This window comes from Alnus glutinosa, chromosome 2 (assembly GCF_958979055.1).
Source record: "Alnus glutinosa chromosome 2, dhAlnGlut1.1, whole genome shotgun sequence".
In the NCBI taxonomy this organism is placed as follows: domain Eukaryota; kingdom Viridiplantae; phylum Streptophyta; class Magnoliopsida; order Fagales; family Betulaceae; genus Alnus; species Alnus glutinosa.
Window position 1 is genome coordinate 27349443 of NC_084887.1, and position 15161 is coordinate 27364603.

Here is a 15161-nt window from a genome sequence, read left to right on the forward strand (position 1 = left end):
AATCTGGTCCGTCAGCATCCGGCGACGGTGGCTAGATGTCGGCGGATTCCAGCTGGATTCCGACGACTGACAATTGCTAAATTCCGACAATCCGATATTAAACGTGCATGCAAGGACGAAGAGTTTAATTTCAAAAATTAAATAAGCTTTTACGGTCAAACTGAAAATGATTTCCATTGACCATTATTTTTGCCCTCACCAAACACCGTAAAATGCCGAAATCATTTTCTAGAAATCATTTTACGCCGAAACAAACGGAGCATTAAGTGTAAGTTTGAGGGGAGTAAATGTAGTTTCCCCTAAAAATATGAACTATGCATATCATATTTACATACATAAATAGATCCAACGAGGTTCTTGTGTTATGATTTAGCTAGGACTTTGTCCCCCTTTAATTATGTTCCCGTTCCCTTTACTAGGCTGGGGAATAACGGGACCTTGAAAGCTGCTTTTTCAAGTGTCAGTAGCAGGACGAGCCATGAGCTTGCTTCAAGTATATATAGAGAAGTGGTACACCCACGATACGTATGTACACATGAGATAAACCAAGACCTCATTGAATTTTATTTTCCCATTAGAAGGGGATTCTACATGGTCTGCTATAACCCCAGTGAATACTCCATCAGAATGAAAATATCCGCTATCCGCATTTATATTAGCTGAGATATTAATATTTGACTTGATACAATGCAGTCAAACCCAAGTAAGTAAATGCTCTGTCTGATCAACTTTCTTCTGTTGCATTTTTTATTCAGTGTAAAACTATGCAACAGACTGTTCTTTTTCTTTTTCTTTTCTTTTTTCAACTTTTTCACAGCAAAACTATGAATATTTGCCAGTTGGTGGCATTCATCATATCAGTAATTTTCTCACCATCAAAACAAATAAATTATGAGGCCACTTGGAGGCATGAGAAGTTTCACACAGTTTGTAACTATGATATTTACAATTTAACCCTAACGTAAAGGATAGACATTAAAGAGAAGTTTACCTTTGTATAAAAGCGAAAGATGCTAAACATTTGTAAGAAGCCCACGAAGAGAACCGGCCACACCACGCCGCCTTCCCTACGTTATGAAAGAGAGAAAGTTCTAAGGTATGTTTTCATTTCAATTTAGCTAGAATACCATGCATTTCTCACCTTCTCATTGTTAAATAAGTCTTCTGCAACAGCTTCCATTTGCTTCCGCTTTTTCTCTGCTTTAACAGATTCAACCATTTCCTCACTCCCAAAGTCGGAATCTCTATTGTCAAGAAACAAAAAGTAAAATGAATGCATTATTATGTTCATGACATGGTCCAAACACCATAGAGAAATCAGAAAATATGCATAGTGACGTTGATCTTACTTATATGGGTACTTGGAAAACGGAATTAAATTGTTGAAGCTATTCCCAGATGGAGTATTTGCCTACAATTCCATTCAACAAAATTTAAAAAAACAAAATTAGGCATTTCATAATCCAATTTGTTTCAAGATGTACATGTTGCAACAAAATGTTGTAAGCAAATATATATGCTTGTAGAATTAAGGCAATAAATTCCATTGCAATTCAGGGCATTCACATATTTCAACATGAACATCCAGCGTAAAAATTTGAGTTTAATCACGTTATTAATCAGATAGATAACTACCAAATCTCAGAATTGACAAACCATTTTTCAATTGCGACATGCAAAAATGAAGAGGACGGGACAAAAGGGTTGTTTCCACTAACAAGCCAAAAGTCATTATTCTAATTTGATACCCCATTGCATGTACTGGTACGAAAAGAAATACAAAGTTCACTACCTTTCTGAAGAGTTTAAAATTGGGAACTCTATTGTTGGTAGCAGTACTGACACCAGAAGTTGTGTCCACATCTCGCACAACTAAATTTTGGCTGTAAATTACATCTGCATTTCCGCATTCAGACTCATCAACCTCGTCTCTTCTCACTGTCATACCATAACTAATGTCTCTGTAGTTCATAACACCACTGTCCTCTGATCTGATGGCAACATGATCCATGGATGTTTCGGTTTTGTTCACAAATTTAATGTCTTCTTCAGTGTGGACAGTAGTCATGGATGTTTCAGCTTTGCTCAAAAATTTAACGGCCACATCAGTGCATACCGTAGCATTTGCATGAATTGATGTGGCTGTTTCCACTTCTACATCAGAATCTGCTACCACTGTTTCGTCTGTGGAGCATGAAGATGAAACAAGTACTGCAAAACAACAAATATTCAGCTACATCACTATGGCATATTAAAGAAATAAAAAGGCCATAATAAAAGAAATAAAAAATGCAAAAGTAGGGAAAATGCAAATTTCCAGCAAGGGGTTGGACAATTTTTGAGCTAAGTTCACATGCTTTTACTTTATAGATCCAAAATTTCCTTTCAGCTCACCCTCAGGCATAGGGTTTGGACAACTTTCTTTATTACTGCCTCACTGAACAATTCCCCATAGTATTTGTCATAATAGGAAACCATATATTAGAAATTCCATAGTATAAATCAACATTAAATTATTTTTTAACCTAACATAAATTGTAAGGATGGGAGAAGAAGATATTGGAGAATGACCTATTATTGGATTTACCTTTTATTATTGCAAAATAGAAAAATTTAATATGTATTTTAATTATAAAATGCACATTAACCAGCCACAGGATGGGTGTAAGTGTACAGAAAAATCATTTATGTAAGAGTACAAATAATCAAGTGCATGTCAATGATGTCATTATTTGGGGTGATGAAGAAGCAAGGCACGCTTATTCTGTATATCTTACAAATACTTACCGCATGGTGATATTAATATGGATGGATCCAGCCATCCAGATAAAACAGCACGTACTAAATCCATCTCATTTACTCTCCACAATGAACTGAGTTTTTGAAATTGATCAGACTCCTGTGCTGATCCTCCAGGGACAACATAAACCATGCGACTATTATCTCCATAGCCCGAGTCCTAGAAAAAATTATTCACTTAAAAATGTTTCAGAACAGAGGCCATCCAGAACATTCACTACATAATAATCAACACACCACTAAGTGCCCAACATAAAAAGGTTCAATATAAAGATTATTTTGAGTATCAAATTCTCTGCCTAGTGTTCAGTCATATCATGCAATTTTTTTATTTTTTTCCATGATTAGTAAAATAAAAAAACCGGGCATTGCCCAAGTAGACATGTAGTATACAAGAGCAGTGTCTCAAGGCCTAAAAGTGCAGAAAATCAAACAAGAAAAAGAAAACCAGTTGGAATATGTTATGATGTTATCCATTCAGAATAGAAATCTCAAAAACGAATACTTCAACTAGAGACAAAGAAATCCTGACACCAACAGTTCTGAAGCTTCTTTGCCTCCTAAAAGTTGAGAGAGCACCCAATGCTTTCTTTGTGGAGGACCACATAGGGTGGTCAATTGCCCACAAAAGCAGGCATTGAACGCATAGCAAACCATGACTCGGTCAGAGCCAACTCAAGACAAAGAGGTGGTTTACACCTACTAAATGCTGTCAAGAAGCAAGCCGAGGAGGCAAGGAAGGCACAAAATAGCACAGCATTTCACTTTACAATGCATATCATAAACAGACTTACCAACTACAATATTATTAATGTTCTCTAGGCCATAAAGGACATCCAACATCCTGATTTAAGAAATGTTAGGAGGAAGAAGGGGTTCATAAACATACATTTAAATCATAAAATTAATTATTATGTATAACTTATTTAGTAATATATCAATACATCTGCGTATACACACACACACACACACACGTATTAACATGAATACGCAGAAATTGTTGGTAAATACGTGAAACTCATTATCACATGCTAAAGGGAATGGAGGTTCTACTCATCTTCAAAGCATAAAATAGACACCATTCATTTAAATGAGTAACAAATGGGACAAACCTAGTCATATTGGTACATTGATATCATTTCGATTAGAGATCTCCTTTGAAAGTCGAAGAAGTTGACCATGAGATCATTAAAATTTGGTGTTCTCTATCTGATGAATAGAGTCCACTTTGAAATAATCCATCCTACACCCAACCCCCGAGTAAATTCTTCAACAAAAAGAAAAATCACAAAGGGTAGGTTGATACTATGCATGAATGTCTGCCTTGGTGTATGAAAAATAGCACGAGGGAGTAAGTAAAGCCTCAACTCTTTAAAGTCCTCAGAATGCGAAGTGTCTTACCACAGGAATGAAAGAAAAACACGAGAACATCTAAATAACCTTAAATTCTCTTACAACACACACAGCACAAAAATTCGAAATTCAACAAGTCAATCAAATGATGTTGCAAGTCCATACCTTGATTCACCTAACTGTAAGACAATAACAGGCATAGTTATTATGCTGCTTGATTTAATTATGCGGAAGCATTATAAGAACCCTAATTTTAGGGAACCAAGGCTTCCTATTATCAAGCCTCCTTTCACTGCATGACCGCAATTTATTAGTTCTGATACCAAGCCACATTAGTCTTGTTCCTTGGGCCAGATAGAGTGGATAGTTATTACTCTTATTTCAATTACTTCAAATTATTTAGATTAGTTATCCTTTTTCTTTTGATCTTTTCCTCCTGAAATCAATTTAAATGGGCAATTAAAGGATAAGAGGGTGACCCAAAATAGAGACAGCAAGAAGAAATATCATTGCCACTTAACAGATAAAATAGTTAGATAGGGTACAATTGCACAAAATACTACATGTATCCATTCCATCCATTTGGGATTAAAACCTTGCTTGGTTGAGTTGTTTATGGAAACATTAAGTTTTTTACTCAGCACCACTTCTCCTGTTACATTTTATACCCAAATAAAAAATAAAAAAATAGTCTTGCTGCACTTTTAAGTATAATGACACTTGTTTTTTTCCCACACACTGTTGTTATTCAGATAATCTAACAATCATATCTTTTGCACGAAGGGACCATGTAAGACATTGGCTACTTGGTTTCCTTAACCAATGACTTGGTACAATTGCAGTCTAAAACTTCACATCAATTGCTGTGGGTTGGCTATATCAGTCAGGCTCTCAATAGACAAGACAGAAAAGACTAAAGTTAGATCAATTCATTTTTGTCTCTCCAATGTCAATGAGAGGGTTTCTTAAGAATCACCTGCCATGGTGTTAATAGGGTACATTTGGTCACAGTAAAGATGTTACTCCTAGCGTGTCTTCCCAGAATCATAGTACTTGAAGCCTGCATTGATGCAAAGGTGCTTCCTTTTCCTGTCCTATATAGTATAGTCCAATGTACTGCAGACTCCACTGTCCTCTTGGATAGGACAGATTTAGGAACCTATCTACATGTGATTGAGCTGGGCATAGGATTTGGAAAATATGTAGCTCTAGAGTTTAGGATTTATAGGTTGATTATGGATAAGGAAAGATATTAAGGGCAACATGAGGCATTTTCATGAAGAAAGCAGGTTGTAGGAATTTACTCACAGCCGCTGGTTGAATTTCTTCAGTGCTAAGGTTGAGAGTGTAGGATTTTTATGGTTTCAAAGGAATAAGAGAAGGGATATGTTTTGAGGTTGCCAAGACAGAAGAGAACAGAGAATTCTTTGGCTATTCAGAGGCTGCAACAGTAACCCATGAACAGTACCAAATAAAATATTCCATTGTCAAAGTCTGAGTTCTATGGGTATTTTGATGTATATTTTAGAAGACTCTCTTGGCTGCTTAATCTACTAGAATTGAGATCCTGATTTGACTAGCAAAGAAAAGATCTAACAAAAGCCTACAAGACTCTTAATACTGTCAAAACTTCTAGAATAAGCAACCAAACAAACACACCTACAACTCTTAAAATAATGATCTAAATTGAAAATTGTTTTAACTCTAGACTTCTTATGACTTGACTTTCAAAATAATGAAAGACTCTTCTCAATCTAACTTTGCACGTGAACCCCACGTATGAATAGCTTTAGATCACCAAAACTGACAAAATTTACAACAGCTTTTCCTTCAACAATAGGGAAAAGTTGTGCTTTTCTTTTTCTTTTCTTATGTTAATGTAACAAGTTGGACAAAACCATTAAACATAGAAACATCGTGTAGATTGCATAAATAAGGGTAGATTGCATTTTCTCACTATAAACTTTGACATCAACTGCAATGTCCCCTTTTCCTTCAAAACTTTTAAGTTGAGTGTTTAACAGCCAGGAAGCCAAACTGCATGGCTTAACACATGATAGCCATTTTATTTCAAATCCACCATGGCTTGGGTTCTGGTATGGAGGCATATGTCTTTTCCATTGGTGCGAAGATGTGATGCCTAGTTAGTATTGTATATTCTTCTTGCACAGCAGGTGAGGAAATATAAATCTAAGAAGGAACAACATTTATCCGTATATGATTGAGGCAACTTAAGACTTTTAAAGTAGCCACAGAGCACTGATAATCGATATATCTCACTGATCAGAATATATGCTAACCCTGATATCTTGATGTAAAATGTGTCAAGTGTAGAGGAAAAGTTTGGGGCTGAAAGAAGTTAGTAAAGCAACGGAAGCAAGGTTGGGTAGCAGATAAATTCTGACAAATGGTAGTGTTTCTACAGAACTCCAAGTCACTCCTAAAACTCTTTCCACAAACCCAGTTTACGCATTATTGACCCTATGAAAACATATAACAAAAATAAACAAGTTATCCCCGAAACCTGACATCAATAAACAGAGCATAAAGTGTAAAAACATCCAAAAGAAAAATCAAACAGCTAAAATTCTTTTAATAAGTAATTGGCCCCAAGGGGAGGGGGAAGGGAAGATTTGAATTAATAACCTCCACTTCATGAGGCGTAATTCCTAGCCCATTGAGCTACCCTTTGGGATTAGCTAAAATTGTACATCAATATCAGGAAAAATGAAGCATTAAATACATACGACAATAAGCATCCGAATTTCTGAAAGAAAAAAAAATCTATATACAAAGAGAGCATGAATTGCATACTTGGCTACTTGAATAAAATGCTTTAATAGAAACAATCTTTGCACCACCCACTTCCAATAAGGACTGCAACCGATCCTTGAACTTCTGCGCGTGAACAAATATAGGTAATAAACACTTAAAGAAATTTCCAAATGCTCTCAGCAATGAGCATGCTCTCAAACATGAATAGAATACATTATAAGAAGAGAAATGCTACATACTATACAAATATCCCACAAAGCTGATGTCACAAGGTTTAGTAGCCATTGGATATCTTGTTTTTAACAAGAGCCGATCCAAGAGCTACTAAACCTTGCCACACCAACTTTGTGGAATATTTGTGAGATGTTTGTGTAGTATGTAGCATTACTCTTATAAGAAACAACTAAATTATCCATTACATCTCATTAAGAAACTTAAGGCTAGTTCCATAACAGACACTCATTAGATACACTTGTACTAAATGTTCAGATGCACACATAAGTGCAAATATCCCATGAAATTTATGGGAGATATAAAATAAATATTTATCAATAGTTTCCTTTTGCAACAGAATCATTAATAATATTAAGTACTTAAGTGTGTGTGTGTGTGTGTTTAAAAGACATATTAAAGGACTCAAATATCACCATTTGTATTGGCTCCAATAAAAAAGTGTATCCTTCCAAACACTTTTCACGAGACTTAGGGTCTGCAACTTTGACTGATACTCCTTCCATGGTTAGCATTGGAGCAAAACTGATATTAGAAGCAGAAAGCATATTTTTATCAGCTAAAACCAAGCTAGTTTCCCAGGAACATTGTGGAATGGAAAGCTAATTTAACTAGAAGCAAGATCAAAAGCAATACTTACGAACTGCAGCTAGGAATTTCAGTGTGAATGCTTTTTTCTGCAACAAACTAAATAAAATGCACAATCAGTAATGTTTCAGAAGTTGATTATAGCTGTGGAATATCACAATAGTGCCAGAAGAATATTAAAAAGAAAAAAAGATAGCATACCAATGGTTGTACGCATGACTATTCGTATGTAATGATTATAAAGCATGCTTAATGATCTCTTGTACTATCTTACTATTAAAAGCTTGAATCAGTTGCCATATGCATCAGCTAAATGAGATAGAGAACAGATGAATAGGAAAAATGCCAAGTGCCACATACATGACAAACATCAATTGTTTCTGAAAACCCTGTTGTACTAATCATACTAGCAAAATCTTTGCGGTCCAGTGTGCTAGAATTTTATAACTATTTTTTGTAGTCTTGCAGACATTTTACTATTCTATACAATGAGTTTCTGTCTTTTGTTCAAATTCCTCATTACTATTATGGTGCATATTTTATTCTCTGAACTGAATTTGTATTTCAGAGGAAAAAATTATACTGATGAATTTTATGGTTAATAATGATAAGGAACTCAACAGTTCTGCTAATAAGCCATGCATGATGCAACTCATTACGGAATTCATTTAAGCCCAATACACAAAAGCAGCAATAGTACAATACTACGATTGGCAAAGAGATAAGTCATATAAGGTCAACCCAAACATATGATCATGTAGACTTAAAAGCATATGCACTTGCTTTGGCAGAGGAGATTGGAGTTCAAAAGCCTTCCACATATTCAGAAACCGTTAAATGTAATAAATCTACACGTTAGATTGTTCCCATGACTGAAAAAATTTGAATATTTTCATAAGAACCAAAGTTTCTTGAGCTTGAAGAGACTTTCTTGAACAGCTTGATATTAAAAGAGGTTTGTATATGGTGAGCTTGAAGAGACTATCTACATGCATCAATCATCGGGGCTCATCGTTGAAGGAAAAGAAAATCATGTTTGCAGTTTGAAGAAGTCATTATATAGTTTGTATCAATCTCAGAGGCAATAGGACACACACAATGACTCCTTTATGATCGAACATAGTTACTCTAGAAGTAACTATAACAGTTGTGCATATTACAGGTAGTTGTCAAAGAGTTCTTTTATGTACTTGTAGCTCTATACGGATGACAGGTTATCGCTACCAAAAGCATGTAAGTAACAAATTAAAGACTCAGTTTAGTAATGACTTTGAGACGAAAGATTTGAGACAAAACAAATTTTGAGTATAGAGATTCAAAGGGATAAGAAAGCAGGAAAAATGTACTTATCAAAGAAAAGATACATTGAGAAAGTGTTGCAACATTTTGGTAATAGAATTCTATATCAATAAGTATTCGACTTCTTTTTTTTTTGATAAGAGAAATTTTATCAATAAGCATTCGACTTGCCATTCATTTTAGACTTTTGGCAGCTTTAACACCACAAAGTGATAAGGAGTAGTTTATATCATGTGTTCTTTACTCTAGTGCAGTTAAGAGCATCATATATTCTATGATTTTGACAAAGGAAATCATAAGTTTATTAGAGAGCACTACAAATATTCAGTCTATGACAAAGGAAGTGACATAAGTTTATTGCCATTGGTTATGCTAATTCAGATTATGGTGGTGATCTGAATAATTAAAAAATGAGATATCTGACAGATTATATTTTCACTCTCTAGTTGTGCTATTAGTAGGAAAACAACCACAATTGCTTTTCCTACCGCAGAAACAAAGTATGGTCGAGAAAATTCTGCATTTTGCAATAGTAAGAGCGAAATACATTTGACTAAAACTCAAATGTATCATAAGAGGACTAAATGTTGGATTTCATTTTATTTGAAAGGTTATGACACTGAGTGTCACTTGATTAGTGTTAACCATTTTTTGTTGCTCTTAGTAATTTTAGAAAAGACGTCTATAGATTATTTTAGGTTGTTAAATTTAACAAAATTCAAGTCAATGTGGAAATTTGTTGTGCTGAGTGGCTTGAATAGGTGAAGGTTCATGAAGTTCCATGTATGATACCAATCCCAAGTCATACCCTTGATTAGTTGTTCACTTCTTTACCAACTTCATTGAAGCTTTTCTTTTTGTCGGCTGGTTTTGCATTTAATATAACCTAGCCACCCTTGGCACCTCACTAGCTACGTGCCTACGTTATTGCCCCAAGCGCCATGTATTTGTTAAAATATGATTAAATGATTAAATTTATCTCTTCCTATCAGCTTAAGCTTTTAGGATAACTGGTGATTTAACATGGTATCAGAGTAGAAATCCTGAATTCGAACACTGTTTCTTTCATTTACCTCCTATTTCAATTAAATATTCCACGTGTTGGACCTCACCTATTAAAATGAAATTTGAGCACACACATGAAGGGAAGTATTAAAGTATGATTAAATGATTAAATTTATCTCTTCCAATCAGATTAAGCTTTTGAGATACGCGGTAATTTAATAATATCACATAAAAAAATGCCAACCTTGGCACTTTGTAGCAAGACCTTGGCTTGGTAAGCAACTTTGGCTCTTATTTATATTCGGCTCTTTGTTTGCTTTGCCCAGTGAATCTCTCAAAGATTGTTAGTAGTGCCGCTACAATAAGAAAGAGTGAAAAAGCTGCTCTTTTTTGTAGAGAATTAAAATACAAGAAATTTACTTTCCCTAATATGAAATAATGAGATTTTATTTTTATTGGAATATAGATTTGTTTTCACCAATCTTTTGTACTTTTATCTTTGTTAGTGGATTTCTCCTCAATCGTCTTCATCCATGGACATAGGCCTTTGTGCCAAACCACGTAAATATTGGTGTTTTGTGTTTTCTGGTTTATTTTTTCGTCTTTTCACTACTTGTTTCTGATCCAAAAATCTCAATTTGTCACAATAAAAGACTCAACCCATATGAAAAGCATTTGAAGATCTTGGGAAAATGTGATCAAGATTCAAGAACAAAACAATTACTAATCCAACATAGCAACCAAAAAAGACACACAAAACAGAAACATAAAAAGTCATCCATGTCTCTATTTACAACCTATAATTTCTACTTTATCCATGTTGAAATCAACCTTCATGTTTGCACAAATTATTATAATCAGCACTTCAATGTTTTGTTTTTTAAGCATATATTAAGTATCTTATTCCACACCTGCAAGGTAAAAACCAATCATTTGACTCTTAAAATGTGAATGCAATTACCTTTTTTTTGGATAAGTTAAAATGTAAATGCAATTACATGACCACATTATCAGAATAACATCCAAAAGTGAATTCACAAAAAGAAATAACTTCATAATATAAGTTAATAGCACAATTATGTTAGAATATTAATTAACTGATTTAATTCATCATTTCCTAATAGTTGAAGCATTTTTGGTAAGTGGTTTAACAAATCATACTCCAAAGAAATACTTCAAGATATTTCATGATAGTTTACCTCAATCCAACTATCAAGAACAATAGGTTTCTTTGATACAATGGCATCAACAATATCTTCCTTCACGAGCCTGAGTTGATCAACAAGCACATGTGTGCACTCTTGAGTTAAACTGTCAGTAATATGAGCTCCTATAAAGAAAGCACGATATTCGTCATACATCGTTTGTACAATATTATGAAAATCAAACATCATTTTGTAAGCAGCAGATAGAATCATTTAGACAAGAGTAAGATACTTTCGAGCAAAAACCTAGTGTTTTCAGATATGATGTGGAAATGAAAAATAATAAAAGGACTTTTCACCACGCTACAATTAGAGATGTCATTGTGATGTTTAATGTTGAAACAATAATGTAGAGTATAAAACCCCAGCTATCCTACATTTCCACATTTCTAAATTATACAATTACTCGAATATTTTTTTTTTTATAAGTAGAATTACTCGAATAATTGCTCCCTATTGTTATCAGAAATGTAGGATGGCCAGGGTACTACATCAACTACTGGCCAACTTTACCAAAATACTCTTACGTATACTTTTTAGGTCCACAAGCGCCCAAATAATAATAAGCTTATTGCTACCTCCCAAAATTATTCTAGATTAATATCTGGACACATAATTTCAAATAAATAACATTGTCCGATAATACTTTTTATTTTCATGATGAACACAAAATATTTGTTTTTATAAGTAATTCAAATTCATTAAAAGTGCAGTGAGGGGCAACCCTAGTACACATTAAGCACAAAAGAGAACCCCTTAAGTACAGGAAAATAAGAACAAAACTCAAAAACTCAGAAATATTAGAAACAAACAATCTAGTAAATGCAACTATCCATGTATAAAAAAGGACTGAAACAACATTTTTTTCAACTCTGACAACGCTGTCTCACGATCTTTTTTTTTTTATAAGTAAGAAAAGATTTATTAGAAAAGCGTAAAAGCGCCCTTAGGTACACAGGAAGTATACGCCAGAAACACCCAAAGCTAACCCGCAGCAACGAACAAAACCAACAGAAAAATCCCAAAACCCAAGAAAGAACAACCACAAAGGAGCCCAAAACGAGTTACAAGAAAAAAACTAAACGCCCGAGAGACAACCCACCAAAGCAACAACGAACCCTACAAAACGTGGGCCTATCATTTCCAACGCCTGGAGAAAGCTAACCCCTCGCCATAATTAATGGAGCTTTGCAGATTCAGAAGCTCCTTCTTGCCTTTTGACTTTTGGCGTGCTAACATTTTCTCTCTCAGAAACTCTTCCTCCAGGACATCCCGAATAGCCAAAGCCTCCTCCTCAAAAGCACCATCCAAAGCCCAATCCAAGGGCAAGCCATCCCAAAACACATCGTCCTCCTCCCAAGCCACAAACTCCCTGTTATGATCAAAACCGACAGGCCAATTGCGAGATAGGGATAAACCATTTCCTTCAGAGGAATAAGGAGTGAGACAACCTCTCGGGGGGGATGAAGGTCCAACCATCCCGACCTCGGTGACCTTCTGTGGCAATGTGGGATTAACTGGCACCTTCGGGCGAGGGTTGAGAAATCCCTTCCTAAGACCCTGCTTCACTGGTGGCTCTGCAGCCTTCTTCACTGGTAGCTCAGCAGTCGTAACCTTCTTAACAGAGCAGCCAACAGTCATCTTTGCGACTTCCAAAGAATTAGAAAATAGCTCCTCATTCCACTTCACAGATTGCCCTTCCTTTAGTACCTTCGCCATCCTGTAGTAACACTGAAAATGCTTAGAAACCACCACGGGGAGGGGAGAATGCAGCTTCTCAGCCAACACAGCCGCTCCAGTGAGAGACGAAGGGGCAAACCCGGGTTGAGGAATCTGAAGCAGCCTCAGAGGAGAGACCTTAAACACAGGATCCGGAGGACAAGCTGGAGAAGGAGCCGTCGGAAAAGTAAGCTCCAGTGCTGGCGAAGGGGGAAACCCAAATTTTTTAGAGGCTGGAGAAGCTGGCGATACCGAACCCGCTCCCTCTCTGGCTACCAGCGCATCACCCACCAAACTCCCAGGAGGAGACCGAACCAAAAACATCCCAGAAGACCACTCCGGTGTCGTCTCCGGCAAGGATCTGGACGGACGGGCAGATTTAGGTTTCGGCCAAAAATGAGCCACATGAAAACCTAAATGTTTACAACCCATCCTCGACCCGAAAAACCGGTGCAAAAGTTTTCTTACAGCCCGGCCCAAGGCCACATAAAACCCAGAACCCAGCTTCTTACACGTACACGTTGTCGAATATTCGGATTTCGAATTTTCAAAATTCAAATTCGAACGAGAGAGAACCTTCTTACCCTTCGGAAGAAAATGTCGGTCTTTGCCCAATAGCTCAAGCGGAGAGGACTCCAACGAGAAGTAATCCACCACCGATCTCAGCTCAACCTCTGCAAGCCTCACCATCGGAAGAAGGTCAAGAGCACACTGCTCCTCCAGCGACGCCCTCCACCCAGAATGACGACCCCCCACGATGGGCTCCTTCTTCACGATCGAGACCGAACCAGACCTCAGCACCTCCACAAAGGAGGGCCCCTTCCAAAGAGGAGCCAAACTTGACCTAACCTCTTCTTCCTTCCCAACTGTCTTGACCGATGCAAGCAAGGACCCAGACCCGCAACCCACTTTGGTAGAGAGATAATCTCTGGCCTTTCTCAGCTCGTCCGAGAATTTGAGCCAACCCCACCCTCTACGCCCCTCAGGGATCACAATAAACCGTTTCCGGCCACCCATCCCGAATGCTGCTGCCTCTAAGAAACGGCCCGCTTGGTTGCCACCTCTCTGAGCAATCAAGATTTTCGACCCTTCCCTGAAGGATTTGATGAAGTCTTGATCTTCTGGATAACCCAAGAGAATCTCCAACGTCGATGCAAGCCACTCAGAGCACTAAGAACTGATGGTGATCTCCCTAGAGAAACTTTTTCTTTTCTCCCCCACCCTCAACATCGACGCCCAATCTAGCACCGAGAAGACAAAAATCTTCGACTCCATGATAAAACTTTTCTCCATCTCAATATACACCCAACACTCAATCAGCCACCTCAGAAGAAGTACACATTGTCACCGGAAGAGAGAAATCCAAAAAGAGAAGCCACCGATTGAGCCCCTACGCACGATACAAACGAGACCCAAGAACCAGAAACCCGAAACACAACCCCCAACAGTAAAACGAACAGCAGGAAGGCGAAGAGAAAGAATCTCCTAGCTTGACGGGCTCTCACGTTGTCCCAATTGTCCCTTGCAACTCACCAACAAATCTCTCACCCTTCGAGGCATAACCCATGCAACCCAAACAACTGAAAAAACGAGCTCAATAATTCCCTTGCAACCTCACAATGAAGAAGGAGATGATCAATAGATTTCCCTCATTTCTAACACATACAACACCAATCCACCACAATAAATGCCTCTTTCGTAAATTGTTCGAAGTTAAGATTTTCCTTGAAACCGTCGCCCACACAAAGAAGGCCATTCTCGAGAGAGCCTTAACTTTCCAAATACTCTTCATAGAAAAGGGGAATTTACCAAATTAGTTAACACATGATAGTAAAACTTCACTTCAAATGATTTCCTTTTAAAAGGAATCCACCACATTTTATCCTCACCTCCTTGCCTTACTCTTTGTGAATACAACTCAAGGACATAAAAAACCACTTTCAACTCCCAATCATGCACAGGTATTGTAAACAATATAGTTCAATAAATGTTTCCATTCTGGAACTGCATATGATCCCCTACCCACGCATCCTTACAACGAGCAATAATGAATAATTCCGGAAAAGAGAATTTCAAAGGTTGCTTCCCACACCGTAAATCATGCCAAAACTGCATCGTAAATCAATCTCTCACCTCATACTTCACATTAGAAAAACCTTCCCACTCTCTCCTTATACTTTTCCACAC

At 36.8% G+C, this 15161-nt stretch overlaps 1 protein-coding gene across 3 annotated transcripts in view; it reads right to left on the bottom strand.

Moving 5' to 3' along the window:
• Nucleotides 1–15161, bottom strand: part of LOC133859130 (nibrin homolog) — a 36866-nt gene that overhangs the window by 2695 nt on the left and 19010 nt on the right. Inside the window, exons 5-13 of one of the 3 annotated variants that reach the window (XM_062294447.1) lie at nt 11250–11380; nt 7799–7845; nt 7575–7683; nt 6967–7047; nt 2788–2959; nt 1793–2211; nt 1350–1411; nt 1142–1244; nt 992–1062 (exon numbers count right to left, since the gene is read on the bottom strand). In XM_062294447.1, the coding sequence (XP_062150431.1) occupies nt 992–1062; nt 1142–1244; nt 1350–1411; nt 1793–2211; nt 2788–2959; nt 6967–7047; nt 7575–7683; nt 7799–7845; nt 11250–11380 (1195 nt within the window). Of the gene's footprint in view, nt 1–991; nt 1068–1141; nt 1245–1349; nt 1412–1792; nt 2212–2787; nt 2960–6966; nt 7051–7574; nt 7684–7798; nt 7846–11249; nt 11381–15161 lie in introns of all 3 variants that reach the window. The other 2 variants (XM_062294446.1, XM_062294448.1) reach the window with 2 other exon arrangements.